The following is an 18,577-nucleotide window of genomic DNA, read 5'->3' as shown; positions in this document are numbered from 1 at the left end:
ATTATTTATTTATATAGCACCATTGATTCCATGGTGCTGTACATGAGAAGGGGTGACATCAAAATACAAATATCACTTACAGTAGACAAACTAAATGACAGACTGGAACATAGGGAAGAGGACCCTGCCCTTGCGGGCTTACATTCTACAGGATTATAGGGAAGTAGACAGTAGGTTGGGGGTTGCAGTAGCTCTGATGGTGTTGAGGTAGCAGCGGGGTCATTGCAGTTTGTAAGCTTTTTTGAAGAGATGGGTTTTCAGGTTCCATCTGAAGGATCCAAATGTGCATAATCGGATGTGTTGGGGCACAGAATTCCAGAGGATGGGGGATATTCGGGAGAAATCTTGGAAGTGTTTGGGTGAGGAGCGAATAAGTGTGGAGAAGAGAAGGAAGACTTGGGAGGGAAGATATTGGGAGATTAGTTTGAAAATACATAGGAGAAAGGTTATGGATGGCTTTGTAGGACAGTGTTAGCAGTTTAAACTGGATACACTAGGAAATTGCAAGCCAGTGAAGGGATTTGCAAAGAGGGGAAGCAGGAGTGTAGCAAGGAGAGAGATTAATTAGTTGGGCAGCAGAGTTAAGCCCCCATCACACTAAGCGAGATGGCTAGTGAGATCGCTGCTGAGTCACAAGTTTTGTGACGCAACAGCGAACTCAGCAGCGATCTCACTGTGTGACACCTATCAGCGACAGCCCTCCCGCCGGGTACAGCTGATCACGCAGGAGTGTATTGGGCCTTTTTTTGATTGTTGGTCTCCCGCTGGCCAGCACGCATCGCATGTGGCAGCGGGAGACCAACGATCAGCGATCTCCCAGCGCTGTAAGCAGACACTGGGAGCTGGTATCCAAGGTAAACAGCGGGTAACTAATCGCGCTCGTCGATGTTACCCGCTGTATACCCTGGATACCAGCGTGCTCGCGCTGGGAGCTGGTATCCAAGGTAAACAGCGGGTAATTAAGCGCCGCGCGTGCTTAGTTACCCGCTGTTTACCTTGGATAGCAGCTCCCAGCGCGAGCACGCTGTTATCCAGGGTACACAGCGGGTAACTAAGCGACGCGCTCGCTTTAGTTACCCGCGTCCTTGCGGTTCCTGATCTCTGGTGAGTCTGCCTGTTTGACAGCTCACCAGCGATCATGTAGTGACACACCAGCGATCCTGACCAGATCATATCGTTGTCGGGATCGCTGGTGCGTCGCTATGTGTAACGGGATGGACTGGAGAAGTGCGAGAGTGTTAGCAGGGAGGCCACAGAGGAGAATGTTGCACTACTCGAGGCGGGAGATGATTAGGGCATACACAAGCATTTTGGTAGAATGAGGGTTGAGAAAAGGACGGAAACTAAAAATATTTTTGAGCTGGAGGTGACAGGAGGTGGCGAGAGCTTGGGTGTGCGATTTGAAGGACAGGGCAGAGTCAAGGGTTACTCCGAGGCAGCATATTTCTGGGACAGGGGAAAGTGTGAGGTTATTAATTGTGATTGATAGATCAGGTAGAGAAGATATGCGAGCTGGAGGAAAGATAATTAGTTCAGATTTGTCCACATTGAGCTTGAGGAAGCGAGAGGAGAAGAAGGAGGATATGGCAGACACTCTGGGATTCTGGACAGCAGAGAGGTGACATCTGGGCCAGAAAGGTAGATCTGAGTGTCATCAGCATATAGATGGCACTGGAAGCCATAGGACTTTATGAGTTGTCCCAGGCCAAGGGTATAGATTGAGAAGAGAAGGGTCCTAGGACAGAGCTTTGAGGGACTCCAACAGAGAGAGGGCAAGATGAGGAGGTAGTCTGGGAGTAGGAAATGCTAAATGTGTGGTTGGTAAGGTATGAGGAGATCCAGGATATGGCAAGGTATTTGACGCCAAAGGAGGAGAGGATCTGTAATAGGAGGCAGTGGTCAACTGTATCGAAGGCAGAGGACAGGTCTAGAAGGAGGTTTAAAGAGAATTGTCTGTTAGCTTTGGCTAAATATGTCGTCAGTAAGTTTGGTCACGGTAGTCTAAGTGGAATGGTGGGGACGGAAGCCAGATTGTAGGATGTCGAAGAGCGAGTTAGATGCAAAGTGAGAGGAAAGTTCAGCATGAATGTGCTGCTCAAGGAGTTTGGAAGCAAATATATGGGGCAATAGCTGGACATAGTGCTCGGGTCAAAGAATGGCTTTTGAGGATAGGCGTGATTGTGGCATGTTTGAAAGCAGAGGGGAAGGTACCAGAAGTTAGTGATAGGTTGAAGAGATGGGTTACGGATGGGAAAAGTGTGGTGGTGAGGTTGGGGAGGAGGTGAGATGGGGTCAAGTGCACAATTGGTGAGGTGTGATTTGGAGAGATGAGCAAGCTCTCCATCAGTGATTTTGGATAGGGAAGTTATGGGGTTAGGGCATTGGTCTGGCATACAAACGGGTTGTGGTGGTCAGACAATAAAGACTTGCCTTGTTTGGTCTATTTTATTTTTGAAGTGTGTGGCAAAGTCCTCGGCAAAGATTAGGGAAGTCGGAGAGTCAATAGTGGGCAGAGGAGGGAGTTTAAAGTGTTGAACAACTGTTTGGGGTTGTGGGATAAGAAAAATACAAGGGACGTAAAGTAGGCCTGTTTAGCAGAAGTGAGGGCAGATTTGAATGCGAGTGTTGCATGTTTGAATGTGGTGAAGTCATCTTGAAGCCAGTTCATCACTCTCTCACACTGGGCAGGCAGGTGACAGCCCTGATGCTCGGCAGCCACACACCGGACAGGCAGGCGACAGCTCCAGGGCCCTGCAGCCACAAATCGGGCAGGCAGTTGACAGCCCTGCCGCTCACACACAAGGCAGGCAGATGACAGCCCCATAGCTCACAAACGGCAGGAAGTTGACAGCCCGACCTCTGTAACATCGGGCAGGCAGGTGACAGCCCCACTTCTCACACACTAGGCTTTCAGGTGATAGCCCCGCTGCTTGGCATTCCCACACCTGGCAGGCAGGTAATAGCCCTGCCGCTAAAACACACCGGACAGGCAGGTGATAGCCCTGCCACTAACACACAACAGACAGGCAAGTGAAAGCCCCACCGCTCACACACCGGGCAGCCAGGTGACAGCCCCTCCGCTCACACACCAGGCAGGCAGATGACAGCCCCGCCGCTCGCACACTGGACCGGCAGGTGACAGCCCCGCCACTCGGCAGCCACACACCAGGCAGGCAGGTGACAGCCCCCTTGCTCTCACACCGGGCAGGCGACAGCCCCGTCGCACTCACATCGGGAAGGCAGGTGACAGCCCCGCTGCTCGGAAGCCACACACTGGGCAGGCAGGTGGCAGCCCCGTCGCTCTCACACCGGGTGGCAGACAGGTGACAGCCCTGCCGCTTGGCAGCCACAAACCAGGTAGGTGACAGCCCGTCGCGCTCATACCGGGCAGGCAAGTGACAACCCTGCCACTCGGCAGCCACACACCAGGCAGGCAGGTGAGAGCCCCATTGCTCTCACACTGGGCAGGCAGGTGACAGCCCCGCCGCTCGGCAGCCACACACCGGCAGACAGGTGACAACACCACCACTCGCATACCAGGCAGGTAGGTGACAGCCCCGCAGCTCTCACTCGGGGCAGGCAGGTGACAACCCCGTCTCACACCAGGCAGGTGACAGCCCCGCTGTTCACACACCGGGCAGGCAGGTGATAGCCCCGTCGCTCTCACACCGGGCAGGCAGGTGACAGCCCAGCATGCTGGGCAGCCACACACCAGGCAGGCAGGTGACAGCCCCGCCTCTCGGCAGCCACACACTGGACAGGCAGGTGACAGCCCTGTCGCTCTCACATGGGGCAGGCAGGTGACAGCCCCCTTGCTCTCACACCGGGCAGGCAGGTGACAATCCCGCCGCTCTCATACCGGGCAGGCAGGTGACAACCCCGTCGCTCTCACATGGGGCAGGCAGGTGACAGCCCCCTTGCTCTCACACCGGGCAGACAGGTGACAGCCCAGCCGCTCTCACACCAGGCAGGCAGGTGACAGCCCAGCCGCTCTCACACCAGGCAGGCAGGTGACAGCCCAGCCGCTCGCACACCGGGCTGGCGACAGCCCCGTCGCACTCACATCGGGCAGGCAGGCGACAGCCCCGCTGCTCGGAAGCCACACACTGGGCAGGCAGGTGACAGCCCCGTCGCTCTCACACCGGGCGGCAGACAGGTGACAGCCCTGCCGCTCCGCAGCCACAAACCAGGTAGGTGACAGCCCGTCGCGCTCACACTGGGCAGGCAAGTGACAACCCTGCCACTCGGCAGCCACACACCAGGCAGGCAGGTGACATCCCCGTTGCTCTCACACTGGGCAGGCAGGTGACAGCCCCGCCGCTCGGCAGCCACACACCGGCAGACAGGTGACAGCCCTGTCGCTCTCACTCCGGGCAGGCAGGTGACAACACCACCGCTCACACACCAGGCAGGCAGGTGACAGCCCCGAACCTCTCACTCGGGGCAGGCAGTTCTACGTCTTTCTCCTTCTGTTCCTTTCCAGTGCCAGCTGGCTCAGGTCACTGAGGCAGCTGCAGCACTCCTTCCTCCATCCCTTCTTCCAGGGATCCCCACTCCTCCCGAGTGGCTTCCTTCCTCTCTGGCCCTCTGTCAGACTGCACCTCCAGACTGATCCTGTCATTCTAAACCTTCCCAACCAACCTTTTATATATCTCAACTCCACCCACCTCCCAGCACATCTCGTGTTACGAAGCAAGGACCCATGAAAGGTGCTCTGCTACCCTCTAAGCATGGAGCCGCAATGTGGTCCTGCTGAACTATCCTGTGTGTGGGATGCAGGTGTTGGAGTGTGGAAAGGAGTTCCCAACTTACCTAGGTGGTGGGGCACTACATTACACCTTAGAAGAAGGTGCAGTACCTCTGTGGCGACTGAGCCTCAGGGGCACCACACAGGCAGGTGACAGCCCTGTCGCTCTCACACCGGGCAGGCAGGTGACAACCCCACCGCTCTCACACCAGGCAGGCAGGTGACAACCCCGCCGCTCTCACATCAGGCAGGCAGGTGACAGCCCCGCCGCTCGGTTGCAACACACCGGGCAGGCAGGTGACAGCCCTGTCGCTCTCACACTGGGCAGGCAGGTGACAACCCCGCCGCTCTCACACCAGGCAGGCAGGTGAAAGCCCTGCCGCTCTCACACCAGGCAGGCAGGTGACAGCCCCACCGTTCGGCAGCCACACACTGGACAGGCAGGTGACAGCCCTGTCGCTCTCACACCGGGCAGGCAGGTGACAACCCCGCCGCTCTCACACCGGGCAGGCAGGTGACAGCCCCGCCGCTCGGTTGCAACACATCGGGCAGGCAGGTGACAGCCCTGTCGCTCTCACACTGGGCAGGCAGGTGACAACCCCGCCGCTCTCACACCAGGCAGGCAGGTGAAAGCCCTGCCGCTCTCACACCAGGCAGGCAGGTGACAGCCCCACCGTTCGGCAGCCACACTCCGGGCAGGCAGGTGACAGCCCCATAGCTCTCACTCCGGGCAGGCAGGCGACAACCCCGCCGCTCTCACACCGGGCATGCAGGTGACAGCCCCACCGTTCAGCAGCCACACACCGGGCAGGCAGGTGACAACCCCGTCACTCTCACACCAGGCAGGTGACAGCCCCACCGTTCGGCAGCCACACACCGGGCAGGCAGGTGACAACCCCGCCGCTCTCACACCGGGCAGGCAGGTGACAGCCCCACCGTTCGGCAGCCACACACCGGGCAGGCAGGTGACAACCCCGTCACTCTCACACCAGGCAGGTGACAGCCCCACCGTTCGGCAGCCACACTCCGGGCAGGCAGGTGACAGCCCCGTAGCTCTCACTCCGGGCAGGCGACAACCCCGCCGCTCTCACACCGGGCATGCAGGTGACAGCCCCACCGTTCGGCAGCCACACACTGGGCAGGCAGGTGACAACCCCGTCACTCTCACACCAGGCAGGTGACAGCCCCACCGTTCGGCAGCCACACACCGGGCAGGCAGGTGACAACCCCGCCGCTCTCACACCGGGCAGGCAGGTGACAGCCCCACCGTTCGGCAGCCACACACCGGGCAGGCAGGTGACAACCCCGTCACTCTCACACCAGGCAGGTGACAGCCCCGCCGCTCTCACACCGGGCAGGCAGGTGACAGCCCTGTCGCTCTCACACCGGGCAGGAAGGTGACAGCCCTGTCGCTCTCACACCGGGCAGGAAGGTGACAACCCCGCCGCTCTCACACCGGGCAGGCAGGTGACAGCCCCACCGTTCGGCAGCCACACACCGGGCAGGCAGGTGACAACCCCACCGTTCGGCAGCCACACTCCGGGCAGGCAGGTGACAGCCCCGTAGCTCTCACTCCGGGAAGGCGACAACCCCGCCGCTCTCACACCGGGCATGCAGGTGACAGCCCCACCGTTCGGCAGCCACACAGTGGGCAGGCAGGTGACAACCCCGTCACTCTCACACCAGGCAGGTGACAGCCCCACCGTTCGGCAGCCACACACCGGGCAGGCAGGTGACAACCCCGCCGCTCTCACACCGGGCAGGCAGGTGACAGCCCCACCGTTCGGCAGCCACACACCGGGCAGGCAGGTGACAACCCCACCGTTCGGCAGCCACACTCCGGGCAGGCAGGTGACAGCCCCGTAGCTCTCACTCCGGGCAGGCGACAACCCCGCCGCTCTCACACCGGGCATGCAGGTGACAGCCCCACCGTTCGGCAGCCACACACTGGGCAGGCAGGTGACAACCCCGTCACTCTCACACCAGGCAGGTGACAGCCCCACCGTTCGGCAGCCACACACCGGGCAGGCAGGTGACAACCCCGCCACTCTCACACCGGGCAGGCAGGTGACAGCCCCACCGTTCGGCAGCCACACACCGGGCAGGCAGGTGACAACCCCGTCACTCTCACACCAGGCAGGTGACAGCCCCGCCGCTCTCACACCGGGCAGGCAGGTGACAGCCCTGTCGCTCTCACACCGGGCAGGAAGGTGACAGCCCTGTCGCTCTCACACCGGGCAGGAAGGTGACAACCCCGCCGCTCTCACACCGGGCAGGCAGGTGACAACCCCGCCGCTCTCACACCGGGCAGGAAGGTGACAACCCCGCCGCTCTCACACCGGGCAGGCAGGTGACAGCCCCACCGTTCGGCAGCCACACACCGGGCAGGCAGGTGACAACCCCGTCACTCTCACACCAGGCAGGTGACAGCCCCGCCGCTCGGCAGCCACACACCGGGCAGGCAGGTGACAACCCCGTCACTCTCACACCAGGCAGGTGACAGCCCCGCCGCTCGGCAGCCACACACCGGAGCGCCGCGCGCGTCATGCTCCTTCTTGTTATTGTTGTTACTGGCCAGAAGCTGGAGCCGGGCAGCGTGACGTCACGGGCCACGTTCTCCGGGCCCGCCCCCAGCCGGCGCTCTGGGAGACAAGGGGCGGGAGGAGGAGGAGGCAGAGCAGTGCTGAGCTGATCCCACGTGTGACGAGCTCCTTCCCGGCTCAATAATCTTGTGTTGTGGGCTCCTCGTAGCTCAGCTGCTGCCTGTCTCCGTGTGTGACACACAGTAGTGCCAGTGCTGGAGTGCCGCCGCCGTGCCCGTGTATGAGCCCCGCTCCGCTGCCTTTCTGCCGCTTGTTCTTTACTTGTTATTATTATTATTTTTTCCTGTAAGTGTGTGACGGGGCAATGGAGGCAGATGGGAGCCAGGCCACCTCCGGGAGTCCGAGCGATTCTCAGCACGACCCCGGGTAAGTTCCCTGGGCTGGTGCCCTGCAGAGGGCAGGCTGGGGGAGTGGGCACCGGAGGGGCACGGGGATGTGGGCATCTCTGCCACCTGGCTGTCCTGCCCTGGCATCCTGTGCCCCCATCTCTGCCGAGCTCTCTCCTCTCCCTTTAAGCTTTTGTAAGTTACACGTCAAAATGGCCGATGTGACATCTGTGCTGACTTGTGTTGTGTTTTCTCCCCCCTGTAGTAAAATGTTTATCGGCGGCCTGAGCTGGCAGACCTCCCCAGGTAAGCGGCCCCTCTCGGCTCTTTGTTCCCTGCTGCCAGCTTCTCCCTCTCCTCCTCCTCATTTCTTTCTCTTTCTTCCCCCCTTTCCGAGTCCTCTATTCGACCCCTATCGCTATTTGGGCTCTTTGGATGGGGGTGGCTGCTGCTGGACTGTTAACCCTTCATGGCTGATGGCTGTCATCTCTTCTGTTTGTGCACAGACAGCCTCAGAGACTATTTTAGCAAATTTGGAGAAATCCGAGAATGCATGGTGATGAGGGACCCCACCACGAAGCGATCCAGGTAATGTCCATGTGCCTTGTACCGGGCGTGTAGAACTTGTGGTGGGCGCAGATACCATCTGGATGTAAGCTTCCAGTTGTCAGGCACACACCCCCTTGTCTCACGGCGTCTCCGCCTGATCATCACTACAATGACTCTGTGCCAGAAATCCGCTCATGTTCTGCCTCTGGACCCTTCACCACTGTACCCATTCTGCCCAGTGCCAAAGTAAATTGTGCCCTCTCCCCTAGCCCATAATGTGAGAGCTGTGCCCTGTCACAATTGTATCTTTCTATTATTGTAAATATTTCTCCTGCCCTACACAAAGTGGAGCCCTCACACCCCCTGCCCAGGGCTAGCTGCCATTATTTAGCCCCTTGCCAGCTTGCTGCAGCTCTGAGAACCCCTAGATGTGTCCAGGCTGCACTTCAGATATGTGACTTTTTAATCTGTATTTGTTTGTTTTTTTTATTTTAATTTTTTTTTGCCTTGCATCCGTGCTCAATGTTTAGCACTCATTGTCATTTCTCTTGTTCTTTGTCTGATTTCAGAGGCTTCGGCTTTGTTACGTTTGCAGATCCTGCGAGTGTAGATAAAGTATTAGCTCAACCCCACCATGAATTAGATTCCAAGACGGTATGTTGTGCTTTTTTATTTATTTTTTTTGTTACAATTTCTCTTTTCTGCTCTGTGGTTGGATGGTGTGTCTATCAGCTCGTACCTGGTCCGCCTAAAGTTTCTGCATTCCACCTGCTCGTTCCTTCCATACCTCGCAGATGCTTCTATTTTAATTCTTGTCATTATTGTGATCCTTTACACTTGACTGAGTACCGGGGAATGGTTTTATTCTCTTTAGTCTATAAAACACCACCTCTCCCCAGTGAGGTCACCGCATTATAATTTAGTTTAAGGCCAGGTGACCTTAGGGGTTATAACAATCTAGAAATCTGGAATATTCGCTGTCACATTTGACTTGTTTGTGGTGTTAGGGGTATCGGATCCCAATTTGCTTGAGTCCAGCCTTCAGCGTCTGTGACAGGTCTACCAGGCTTGTCTGTGAGTCTCACCTAGGTGTTTGCATAGCACAAGGGAGGCGAAGATGTGGCCTTTTTTTGCACCCTATTACCCAGTTTAATTATGCCTTAAGAAAGCTTGGAGACAGGACGCTGAGGAAAGATCCTCTGCATTGCTGGTATGGTGCTTAATGAGGAGGGAAAGGTGAGCTAATTACAGTGATTAGATAAAGGAGTTTTTAACACTGTCCTCATCTAGGGCTATTGTTCCTGATGGGAAAGGGATAAGAATAAGCTCTATGATCAAATTCCTATTCCACTAATGCATTTTTAGAGTTAGTTTCCGTACTTGCTGACCCGTCTAGATATGTTCACGTCTATCTGTGGTGTAATCTTTCGTTGCATCTGTGTATATATTGTATCTTCCAACTGCTATAACGGTGCCTTCAGGGCCATTATTTTTGAGCCAATACAACTTGTCACTGAACTTCATTCTGCTTTTTTTTGTTGTTGTAGTTGCTTGGTCATTGTCTCATTTTGTCGTGATTATTGTATGATTTTATATATACGGTATATTGCTATGTGCAGAAAGGTCAATATTATCTTATTTACTAGTGACGTCAATTTCATGATGCTGGAGTATTATTAGTAGACTTTACTCTTGGGTAACGAGGGAAGGCTGAGTGGGTCCGTGGATCGTGATGGCATGTCTGTCCCTACGTTCTTGGCTATTGTTAACGTAGTCTTTGACTCGTGTTCGAACATTCAGTGCAGGATGTAGCTCGGTTGGGTTTTGGCATGGAGTCGCCCTTCTTGTTTACACCTGCGTTAAAAGTTTGATTTTTTTTTTTTTTAGTAATGGCCTACAATACACAGAAATGGGTTACAAGTCATTGTTTTTTTTTTTAGTAGATAGAGTAAGTAGAATTGACTGACTAACTTATGCCAGTTTGGTATTGGACATACATATGGTCCGTGACCTTCATCTAAGTCTTTAAGGCAATATTTCCTCCAAAAATGCACCACCTTATTTGGATATAATATACGTGAATGAGATGATAATGAGATGATAAAAAGTTGCCGTCATCTATGCTTTGGTGAAAATGATGACTTTAAGTTGAATCTTTTATTGGTCTATAAGGAAAAATCTTACCTGTCGCATTTCCCCCCAGTAGTATGATTCTTTGGTAAGATATTAGAATTCTCACTGTTTTTGTACCATGTATTGAAGAGTAGGCTTAATGGCTCGTTTTAAGGGGCTGCATTGTGAACGCTATCCCTGTAGACCAGAAGAAGAGGACGACGGTCATTTGGGAGCATTATCGAGATTTGCAGAAACGTTATCCGTTGTGCAGATTCCTCTTCACCCTGCACTTCATTTATTAAAGTGGAGTGCTGCCTCTGTTACACGGCACCCGGCCGATCTGTTGGTGACCTTATTAAATACATTGCTGCTTTTTGAAGTAAATGGGGTGGTGGTGGTCGGGGGAATCTGTTGCAGCAGAACTCTTTATGGAGCTTCTTGGATTTGTGGGTTTATCTTCATTTTTTGAAGGCTTGCACATAGCTTCTTGCCAGCCACAACATTTGCTTATTTCAAGTCTTCTAGGGAAAATCCACTTTATTTCTTCCTAAACTGTAATAGACTGCATGTCGTTTTTGAACAGAAGGGATTTATGTTTTGAAGCAGGTATTGGCATCTGTATTTGTGCGTGTTATCGGTGATTAGGTGGCCGCGGCAGCATGTTGCATTGCAGGCAGCTCCGAGTGGCGGCTCAGAGGGGGTTGAGTTTTCCCATAGATTAATCTGTTGGGTGAAGGTTTCTATCCAGAATTGTTTGCACATTGCTCTGCGGAGTGGTGCATTATGAAGCACATGCAAATAACTTTAAGTTTTAGCTGTGGGGCTCTAACATCTGTTCAGCACACTGAGCAAGAAAGAAGCACTTTGTTATACAGCTATCAGTGGGTCTCTTGTGTGCCCGGGACTTGTCATTTCTCAATACATTGTAATAAAGGAAATCAATGTCATTTCTGTAAGGTACAAACCGAGCACATTAAATTTCCATTTTATTTCAGGCTAGTAACCCTTTTTTGACTTTGTCAGGGCTGCAGAGCATTACAGTGTACGCTAAAATGCCCTTTCAACGGTTAAATGATAAATGCCTATAATACCACCCTTAAATATGAGCCATTAATCTCCAGGTGGTAAAGATGAATGCACGCTACTCATTGACTTTCCTTTTCTTTTTTTTCCCTCCTCTCTTTTTTTTTTATTTTTTTTTATTTTATTTTTTTTTTCTCTATGTCCTTTCCTTTTCAGATTGACCCTAAAGTTGCATTTCCAAGAAGAGCCCAGCCCAAGGTAAGTAGGAGGATCAATAATAGGATTTTCGGCACACAGAGAGTCATTGTTACCAGGCGGTTCAGGTTTCAAACAGGGAATTGGAGATGAAAGCTTATAAAGCTGGAGCGCATGGCGTCTTAAGGGTATCAGCATATGGCTGGGAAACTACAGGAGATCTGTGGTGTCTAGCTTTAACTCTGTACTCACTAGGCCAAAATGTTACAGCTTTATTAAGTTTACTTGACTTCATTTCTAGTTTTTTGTTGTTTTTTTTTTTGTTTTTTTCACTTTACAATTGGGCAAATAAAGCTCTTTGCTTGTTTGAGATTTTCAGAACTTGCCGTGATTTTATAACTAGAAAAGAGCGGATGCTTTTGGTTTGTAATTTGCTTTTCTAAAAATTAAACATTGTTGAAAAAAAAAATGCTCAGTGAAGTTTGTTTTTATTTTTCATTTAATTTCTTTTACCTGTGAGAGATCGTCATCTGTTTCGTTGACTGTTTATTAATGACGGGATTGACGGCCAATGATGGTAGAATAAAAGGTAATCCAGACCGGATAGGATCCTGGCATCCGGTGAATTGTCACAAGCCTTTCTTACGTTTGTGTAGCCTGTTAGACGTAGTTTTGGCCTTCTGCAGTATTATGGATCGCGTCTCGGAGCTTGCAGCAGTTTTAGTTGTTGGCATTGTAATCAGCTTTCTTGGCTAGTCTGGTCGCTGTTGTCATATGGCGAGACCTTGACATGTTGTAGATCTGACACTTCTAGTTTTCATTGGAACAGACAGAGCCTTGAGTCTTAATGGCTCATAACGCACTGTACCTTCGAAAGTGCGGTCCAATCATTTTAAAACCATTCATCCAACATGGGATTTTTTGTTATCGTTCCACAATTCAACTTGCAGCATTTTCTAAAACTGTCCTCATATTTGCTGTTATGGGTCAAAACTACGTTCCTTGCTTGCACTTGTCTAAAGACTGTTCTGTAGTTTACCAGCAGTGTGTGATAAATGTATTGCAGACAACATTCTGTGCACACAATAATTTTAATTCCTTATTCATGAATTCACAAAAGTGCTCAATCTGGAGCTGGCTTCTGGTGCAGGACTGCTTGATTGGGCGTTTCACCAGGCCTGAATTGGCACATGGAGCAAACCCAAAATTCTGGGAAAACCTAATGATGGCAACAGATATTGTATCAGCATTTTATTTTTTTTTGCTAGCGATCTTCTCCATGACTCTCATCCTTCCCAATACACTGTACTTTTTACCTTCCTAATATATGATGCTCATCAGGACGCATTATTATTATTATTATTTATTATTATTATTATTATTATTTATTGTTATAGCGCCATTTATTCCATGGCGCTTTACATGTGAGGAGGGGTATACATAAAAACAAGTACAATAATCTTAAACAATACAAGTCATAACTGGTACAGGAGGAGAGAGGACCCTGCCCGCGAGGGCTCACAATCTTCAAGGGATGGGTGATAATACAGTAGGCGAGGGTAGAGCTGGTCGTGCAGCGGTTTGGTCGATCGGTGGTTACTGCAGGTTATAGGCTTGTCGAAAGAGGTGGGTCTTCAGGCTCTTTTTGAAGGTTTCGATGGTAGGTGAGAGTCTGATATGTTGTGGTAGAGAGTTCCAGAGTAGGGGTGATGCGCGAGAGAAATCTTGTTCATACTTTTAACACCCACAAATCAGATCTGAATTGTAAAGTAAATTCAATATACCGTGTGTGTGTGTGTGTGTATGTATACACACACACACACACACACACTCTAAAAGATACTACTTGGCTCCTTACACTTATGGCCACTTTAATTGATTTGCTATTTTACACCAGGTGTAATGCGGCATGAAAGGTTATTTTTGTATCGCAACAGCCTGAAATGCACAACCCCTTGTAAAAATAAGTTTACACATACTGCATTTTCTTACAAGCACATATCTATTCATATTCACCAGAGCTGATCGGATCCAAGGATTAGCAATCCTGATACTCAGCAAATGGCCTGAATTTGGCTTTGCAGGCGATTACATGTATGCCTGCTGATACTGTCACTCCTTTTATTAGGGCTCGTGCAGATGAGTTTGGATTGCACTTCGACCAATGTTATTCTATGAGGCTATGCACGTCTGATTTCTTCTCCTAGGACTGAGTTTGTCCGAGGGAAAAAAAATCACGGCGTCCGATATTCGGGTTGCACTTGGCCAGGAAAGTCAAAGAATCCCGTGGAAAGCATTGGACTGCACTCGGATGAGATTTTTTTTTTTTTTCCCATCTCTTTCACGTTAGAGAAAATTGGATCACACTCTTAGTATGATTAGCATAGTTTCCTTGAGGGGGAAAAAAAAATGGAGCTGTGACTCTAGCCTTAGGGAAGCAAAGAGACGTTTCCTAATTGTGACATACTTGTACGTATTTCTTCTCCTTTCTAAGAGGGGTGATGACATGATAAAAAGTTCCTGTATCACATATCTGGGGTGACCGGAAGACTGCAGGTGGTTAGGTAATTGTAATGGTATGTTCACATCATGCAGTTGTTCTGCATTGCCATGATTTTTTTTTTTTTTTAAAGCAAATCTCATCTCGTGCTGCATTTCAGCTTTCCGTTCTCTTTCTGCTCTCGCTGGCAGCTTTCCCCTCCTACATATTCAATATACAGATGGAAATGCAGGAAGTAAAACTTTCATCCTGCTCACTCTCAGACTTCAGACGAGCGCTACACCCTGAATATTACAGAGTTTTGTGCCTGCTGTCTAGCCCTTATGTTCTGGCCACGGCAATGGTTTCAAGTCGTGACCTGTTATATACGTCTTTGGCAGTGAAAGTGCTTGAGTGGATTTTGATATAAAATTATTGAATGTATGGGCTTCTTGTTTTGCTAGGTTGTATTTTGGGAATATCTTCACCCTGTGAACTACAGTCTTATACTATTTGCATCTCAATTGGGACCTTGAGTCTCGAAATAATCCTCGCTAGATCATCCTGTCTTTAAACACGAAAATTATAGCTGGCTCCTGAATCTTCAAGACCCTTGAAGGTGAATGACTTGTCACTCCTGTACAAGTGGTGATATTCATGAGGGTCTCCAAGACAAGCTGGTTTTAGTCCTGTCACCTTCATGTGCATTTTTAAAAGGGATTTTCTGGAAGTTGTCCTATACATTATAACTGCCCTTTGAAATCACTGGCTGTTCCAGCCCCTTTGGTCCAATTGTCCTCACCAGTAGGGACCTCCACAGCCAATCGCTGACCTCAGCAGTGATGCCACTTGTCTGGCACGGGATGACTGATGCCAGTGATTGACTGCAGAGGTCATGTCAACATTCAGGACTGGCCAGACAACCGCTTTGTTAGCTCTTAATTAAAAGATGAGTTTTGTTTTTTTTCTTTTAGGCAAAATTTTCATAAAATCCTTTAAAGTCTCCTTTTTAGTGCGGTTTTCCTACCACATACATTATAACATAGTGCTGTGATTAGTTCAAGGGAACCTGGCAGGTTGAAAATGGCATCTGATCTGCAGGCAGCATGTTAGAGATCAGGAACAGCTGATCAGATTGATAGACCTCTTTTGTAAAGGGCCCGTTACACATAGCGATATCGCTATAACGTCACTGGTTTTGTGATGCAGCAGCGATATTGCTAGCGATATCGCTATGTCTGATACTTACCTTCGACCGGCTCCCCCGCTGGACGTCCTGGACCGTTTCTCGTCGTCAGCTTCCTGTGGCGCCGACGAGCTACACATGGACACGGACGGAGGACATCAGGATCGCCGCATCTGACCGGTAAGTAGCGACCCCCGACCCCTGCGATGTCGCTGGTGAGATCTGCCTGTGTGGCAGCTCACTAGTGACCACTTAGAGATGCACCAGCGATCCATATCGTTGTCGGGATCGCTGGTGCATCGCTAAGTGTAACGGTACCCTCAGACCTTTTTATGTTGTGTTTAACAACATAAACAACATAAGCCCTGTAAAACTTTCTCGTATGCAAAAAAAAAAACCCAAAAGACAAAAATCTGATGGTGAAAACTGACATTTTTTTGCATAAGGCTACTTTCACACTAGCGTCATGTGACGTACGTCGCAATGCGTCGTTTTGGAGAAAAAACGAATCCTGCAAAGTTGCCCGCAGGATGCGTTTTTTCTCCATAGACTTGCATTAGCGACGCATTGCGACGTATGGCAACACGTCACATCCATCGTGCGACGGATGCGTTGTGTTTTGGCGGCCGCGACGCACACAAAAACGTTACATGTAACTTTTTTTGTGCGTCGTGTCTGCCATTTTCGACCGCGCATGTGCGGCCGAAACTCCACCCCCTCCTCCCTGGACATTACAATGGGGCAGCGGATGCGTTGAAAAACTGCATCCGCTCCCCTCGTTGTGCAAATCTTTCACAACGTACGTCGGCCCGACGTATTGCGACGTACATCACACGACGCTAGTGTGAAAGTAGCCTAAGATACAAATGACTGACATTTGAGTCGGCCCTCATTGTGTGAAATGCCTTCTGGTTCACCCCACCAGCTTTGTGAGACATGATGATTAGCCCCTTAGTGACGGGGCCAGTTTTTTTAAATTCTGACCAATGTCACTTTATGTGGTGACAACTCTAACTTTGAATGATTATCCCTGTAAGGATAAGTTCACACGTTGCGGAACTCCCGCTGAAGTTACCGCGAGAATTCCGGAATTCCATTCCGTGGGAAAATCGCTTTTTAAATTCCCGCGGAAAAACTAGCGACTAGCTTGCAGAATGCTAGCGTTTTCCATGCGATGCTACAAATCGCTTGGAAAACGCTGATTGAACAGCCTGGTCACACTCGTCAAACATAGTGTTTGACTAGTGTGACCAACTTTTTACTATGAGGCTGCCTATGCAGCATCAGTAGTAAAAAGATCTAATGTTAAAAATAATAATAAAAAAAGTGTTATATTCACCTTCCGACGTCTCTCGCAGCATCCCCAGGCCTCCGCGATGCTCCGGCAGGGCCCTTTACCAGTGAGGCATTGCGGTAATGACCTTTGACGTTGCGGGACCACTACAGTATCGCGAGACAGCGACGTCAGCAAAGGTCATTATCGCAATGCATTACTGTGAACGGGACCTGCCGCGTGTATCGCTGAAGCCTGGGGACGCTGCGCGGGTCATCGTAAGGTGAATATGACCCGATTTTTATTTTCTATTTTGCAGGGATATGGTACCCAGAGCCCGGAGGACCGTCTCCTCTCCTCCGGACCGTGGGTACCATCCGCAAGTGTTCTGCTTACTTTTCACATGGTGGGCGCAGCCACATGCGGAAAGTAAGCAGAACAATTCATTCCTATGTGGGCGAAATTGCCGCGATTCCGCAAAATAATGAGCATGCTGCGGATTTTTCCGCAATGCGATTCCTCCATAGGAAAATCCGCAGCATTAGCACAGCATTGCAGAATCCCATAGGATTGCATGGGATGCTGTTTTTTTCTGTTTTCGCGGCAAAATCGTGCGTCAAAAACCGCGTCGTGTGAACGCAGCCTAATCCAGATAGTCATACCACAGTAAAACATTAATAAATAACATTACCCACATGCCTGCTTTACATCAGCACCATTTTTAAAATGCTAATTTATTTTGATAGCCTTTTAGGAGGTTTAAAAATGTAGCAGCAATTCTTCAATTTTTTTCAAGGAAATTTACAAAATTTACTTATTTTTTTTGAGGGCCCTATCCAGTTTTGAAGTGACTTTGTGGGTGCTTTATATTGGAAGACCCCCCAAACTGATACCATTTTAAAAACAGCGCCCCGTGACCTATTGATAACTTCGGTCAGATGGTTTATTAACCCTTCAGGTGATTTTCAGGAATTAATGCAAAGTGATATAGCAGGAATGAATAAGTGTTTTTCTACCACCTAAATGCTGCTAACTTCTCAGCCAGGAGACTGTAAGGCCGCTATTTGGCCATGAACTGCCATGGCAAACATCAGGACCACAGAATCATGATCTCAGTGTGTCAATTAGGTTAAAGCGGAAGTCTCCACAATCTATTAACCATTTATTTGATGTAGTCACTTTTGACAGCAGCAATTAAGGGATTAAACAGATATGGATGGTGCCAACACTGATCATTGGTGATACAGCAAGTTGTCAGATATAGTGTACAGCTGACAGCTGCTGGATTGTCACCTGGATGGGAAGGCTATTCTCTTATATCTCAGGTCAGTAAAAGACGTATTGGCGGTCATTAAGGGGTTAGGGTACTTTTACACGGAGTAGTGGTGTGACAAAGAGTGGAACCATTGCTGCAAAAAACATGTCCCTGAATGTTTGTGTTCATGGAAAATGGATGTAAAAATCGCCGATACAGCGTAGAATGCTGCAGTTTTCCGTACGGAATATCATGGGGGGAAACTGTGGCCATACGGCAGTAAAGCATGACTAAGGCCAATTTAGCATGTATTTGTAAGCCAAATCACTGGCGCCAAGATTAAATAGAGAAAACTATAATTGAAAGATTTTCAACTCTTCCAAGTTTTGGACAGCAACACTATCGTGTGGAAGTGGCCTAAGACTGTCCACACGTGTCAGGCTTTCACTGACGTGGAACTCGAAAATATGTAGCAGGTTTCTATTTTCGTGCCAAATTTTTGTGTCGTGCAGATTTGGTATTGAAAAGTCCTCCGTATATTATACAGGGGTTTCATGAGACCTCTATTTAATATACAGCGATTCCCTCTTTGCTGTATCGGGGGTAATTCATGTATACCGTTGTTGGCACTAGTGGCAGCCTCCCCCTTTTTTTTTTTTTTTTTTTTTTTTTTTTTTTTTTTTTTTACAAAACATTAGCTGCATGCACTCCTAATACCTATCCTTTTTAGCATTGGGCTGGCCTAGTGTTTTGGGATTGCAGTATGCTTCAGTCCTCTTTTGTAGCGACCAGACTATTCCAGCGTGTTTAATAGCCTGTCTGTTTC

At 50.0% G+C, this 18,577-nt stretch overlaps 1 protein-coding gene across 1 annotated transcript; it reads left to right on the top strand.

Moving 5' to 3' along the window:
• The first annotated feature begins 7,387 nt into the window (after positions 1-7,387).
• LOC141100959 (RNA-binding protein Musashi homolog 2-like) lies at positions 7,388-11,732 on the top strand. The gene is made up of 5 exons (XM_073589717.1): positions 7,388-7,716; positions 7,942-7,982; positions 8,183-8,264; positions 8,795-8,879; positions 11,580-11,732. The coding sequence occupies exons 1-5, from the start codon at positions 7,655-7,657 to the stop codon at positions 11,709-11,711; spliced, it is 402 nt and encodes a 133-aa protein (XP_073445818.1). The 5' UTR covers positions 7,388-7,654; the 3' UTR covers positions 11,712-11,732.
• The last annotated feature ends 6,845 nt before the right edge of the window (positions 11,733-18,577 follow it).

Source organism: Dendrobates tinctorius, unplaced genomic scaffold (assembly GCF_039654945.1).
Source record: "Dendrobates tinctorius isolate UK_male_01 unplaced genomic scaffold, ASM3965494v1 ptg000112l, whole genome shotgun sequence".
Taxonomy (NCBI): Eukaryota; Metazoa; Chordata; class Amphibia; order Anura; family Dendrobatidae; genus Dendrobates; species Dendrobates tinctorius.
This window is presented reverse-complemented; position numbering and strand designations above follow the sequence as displayed.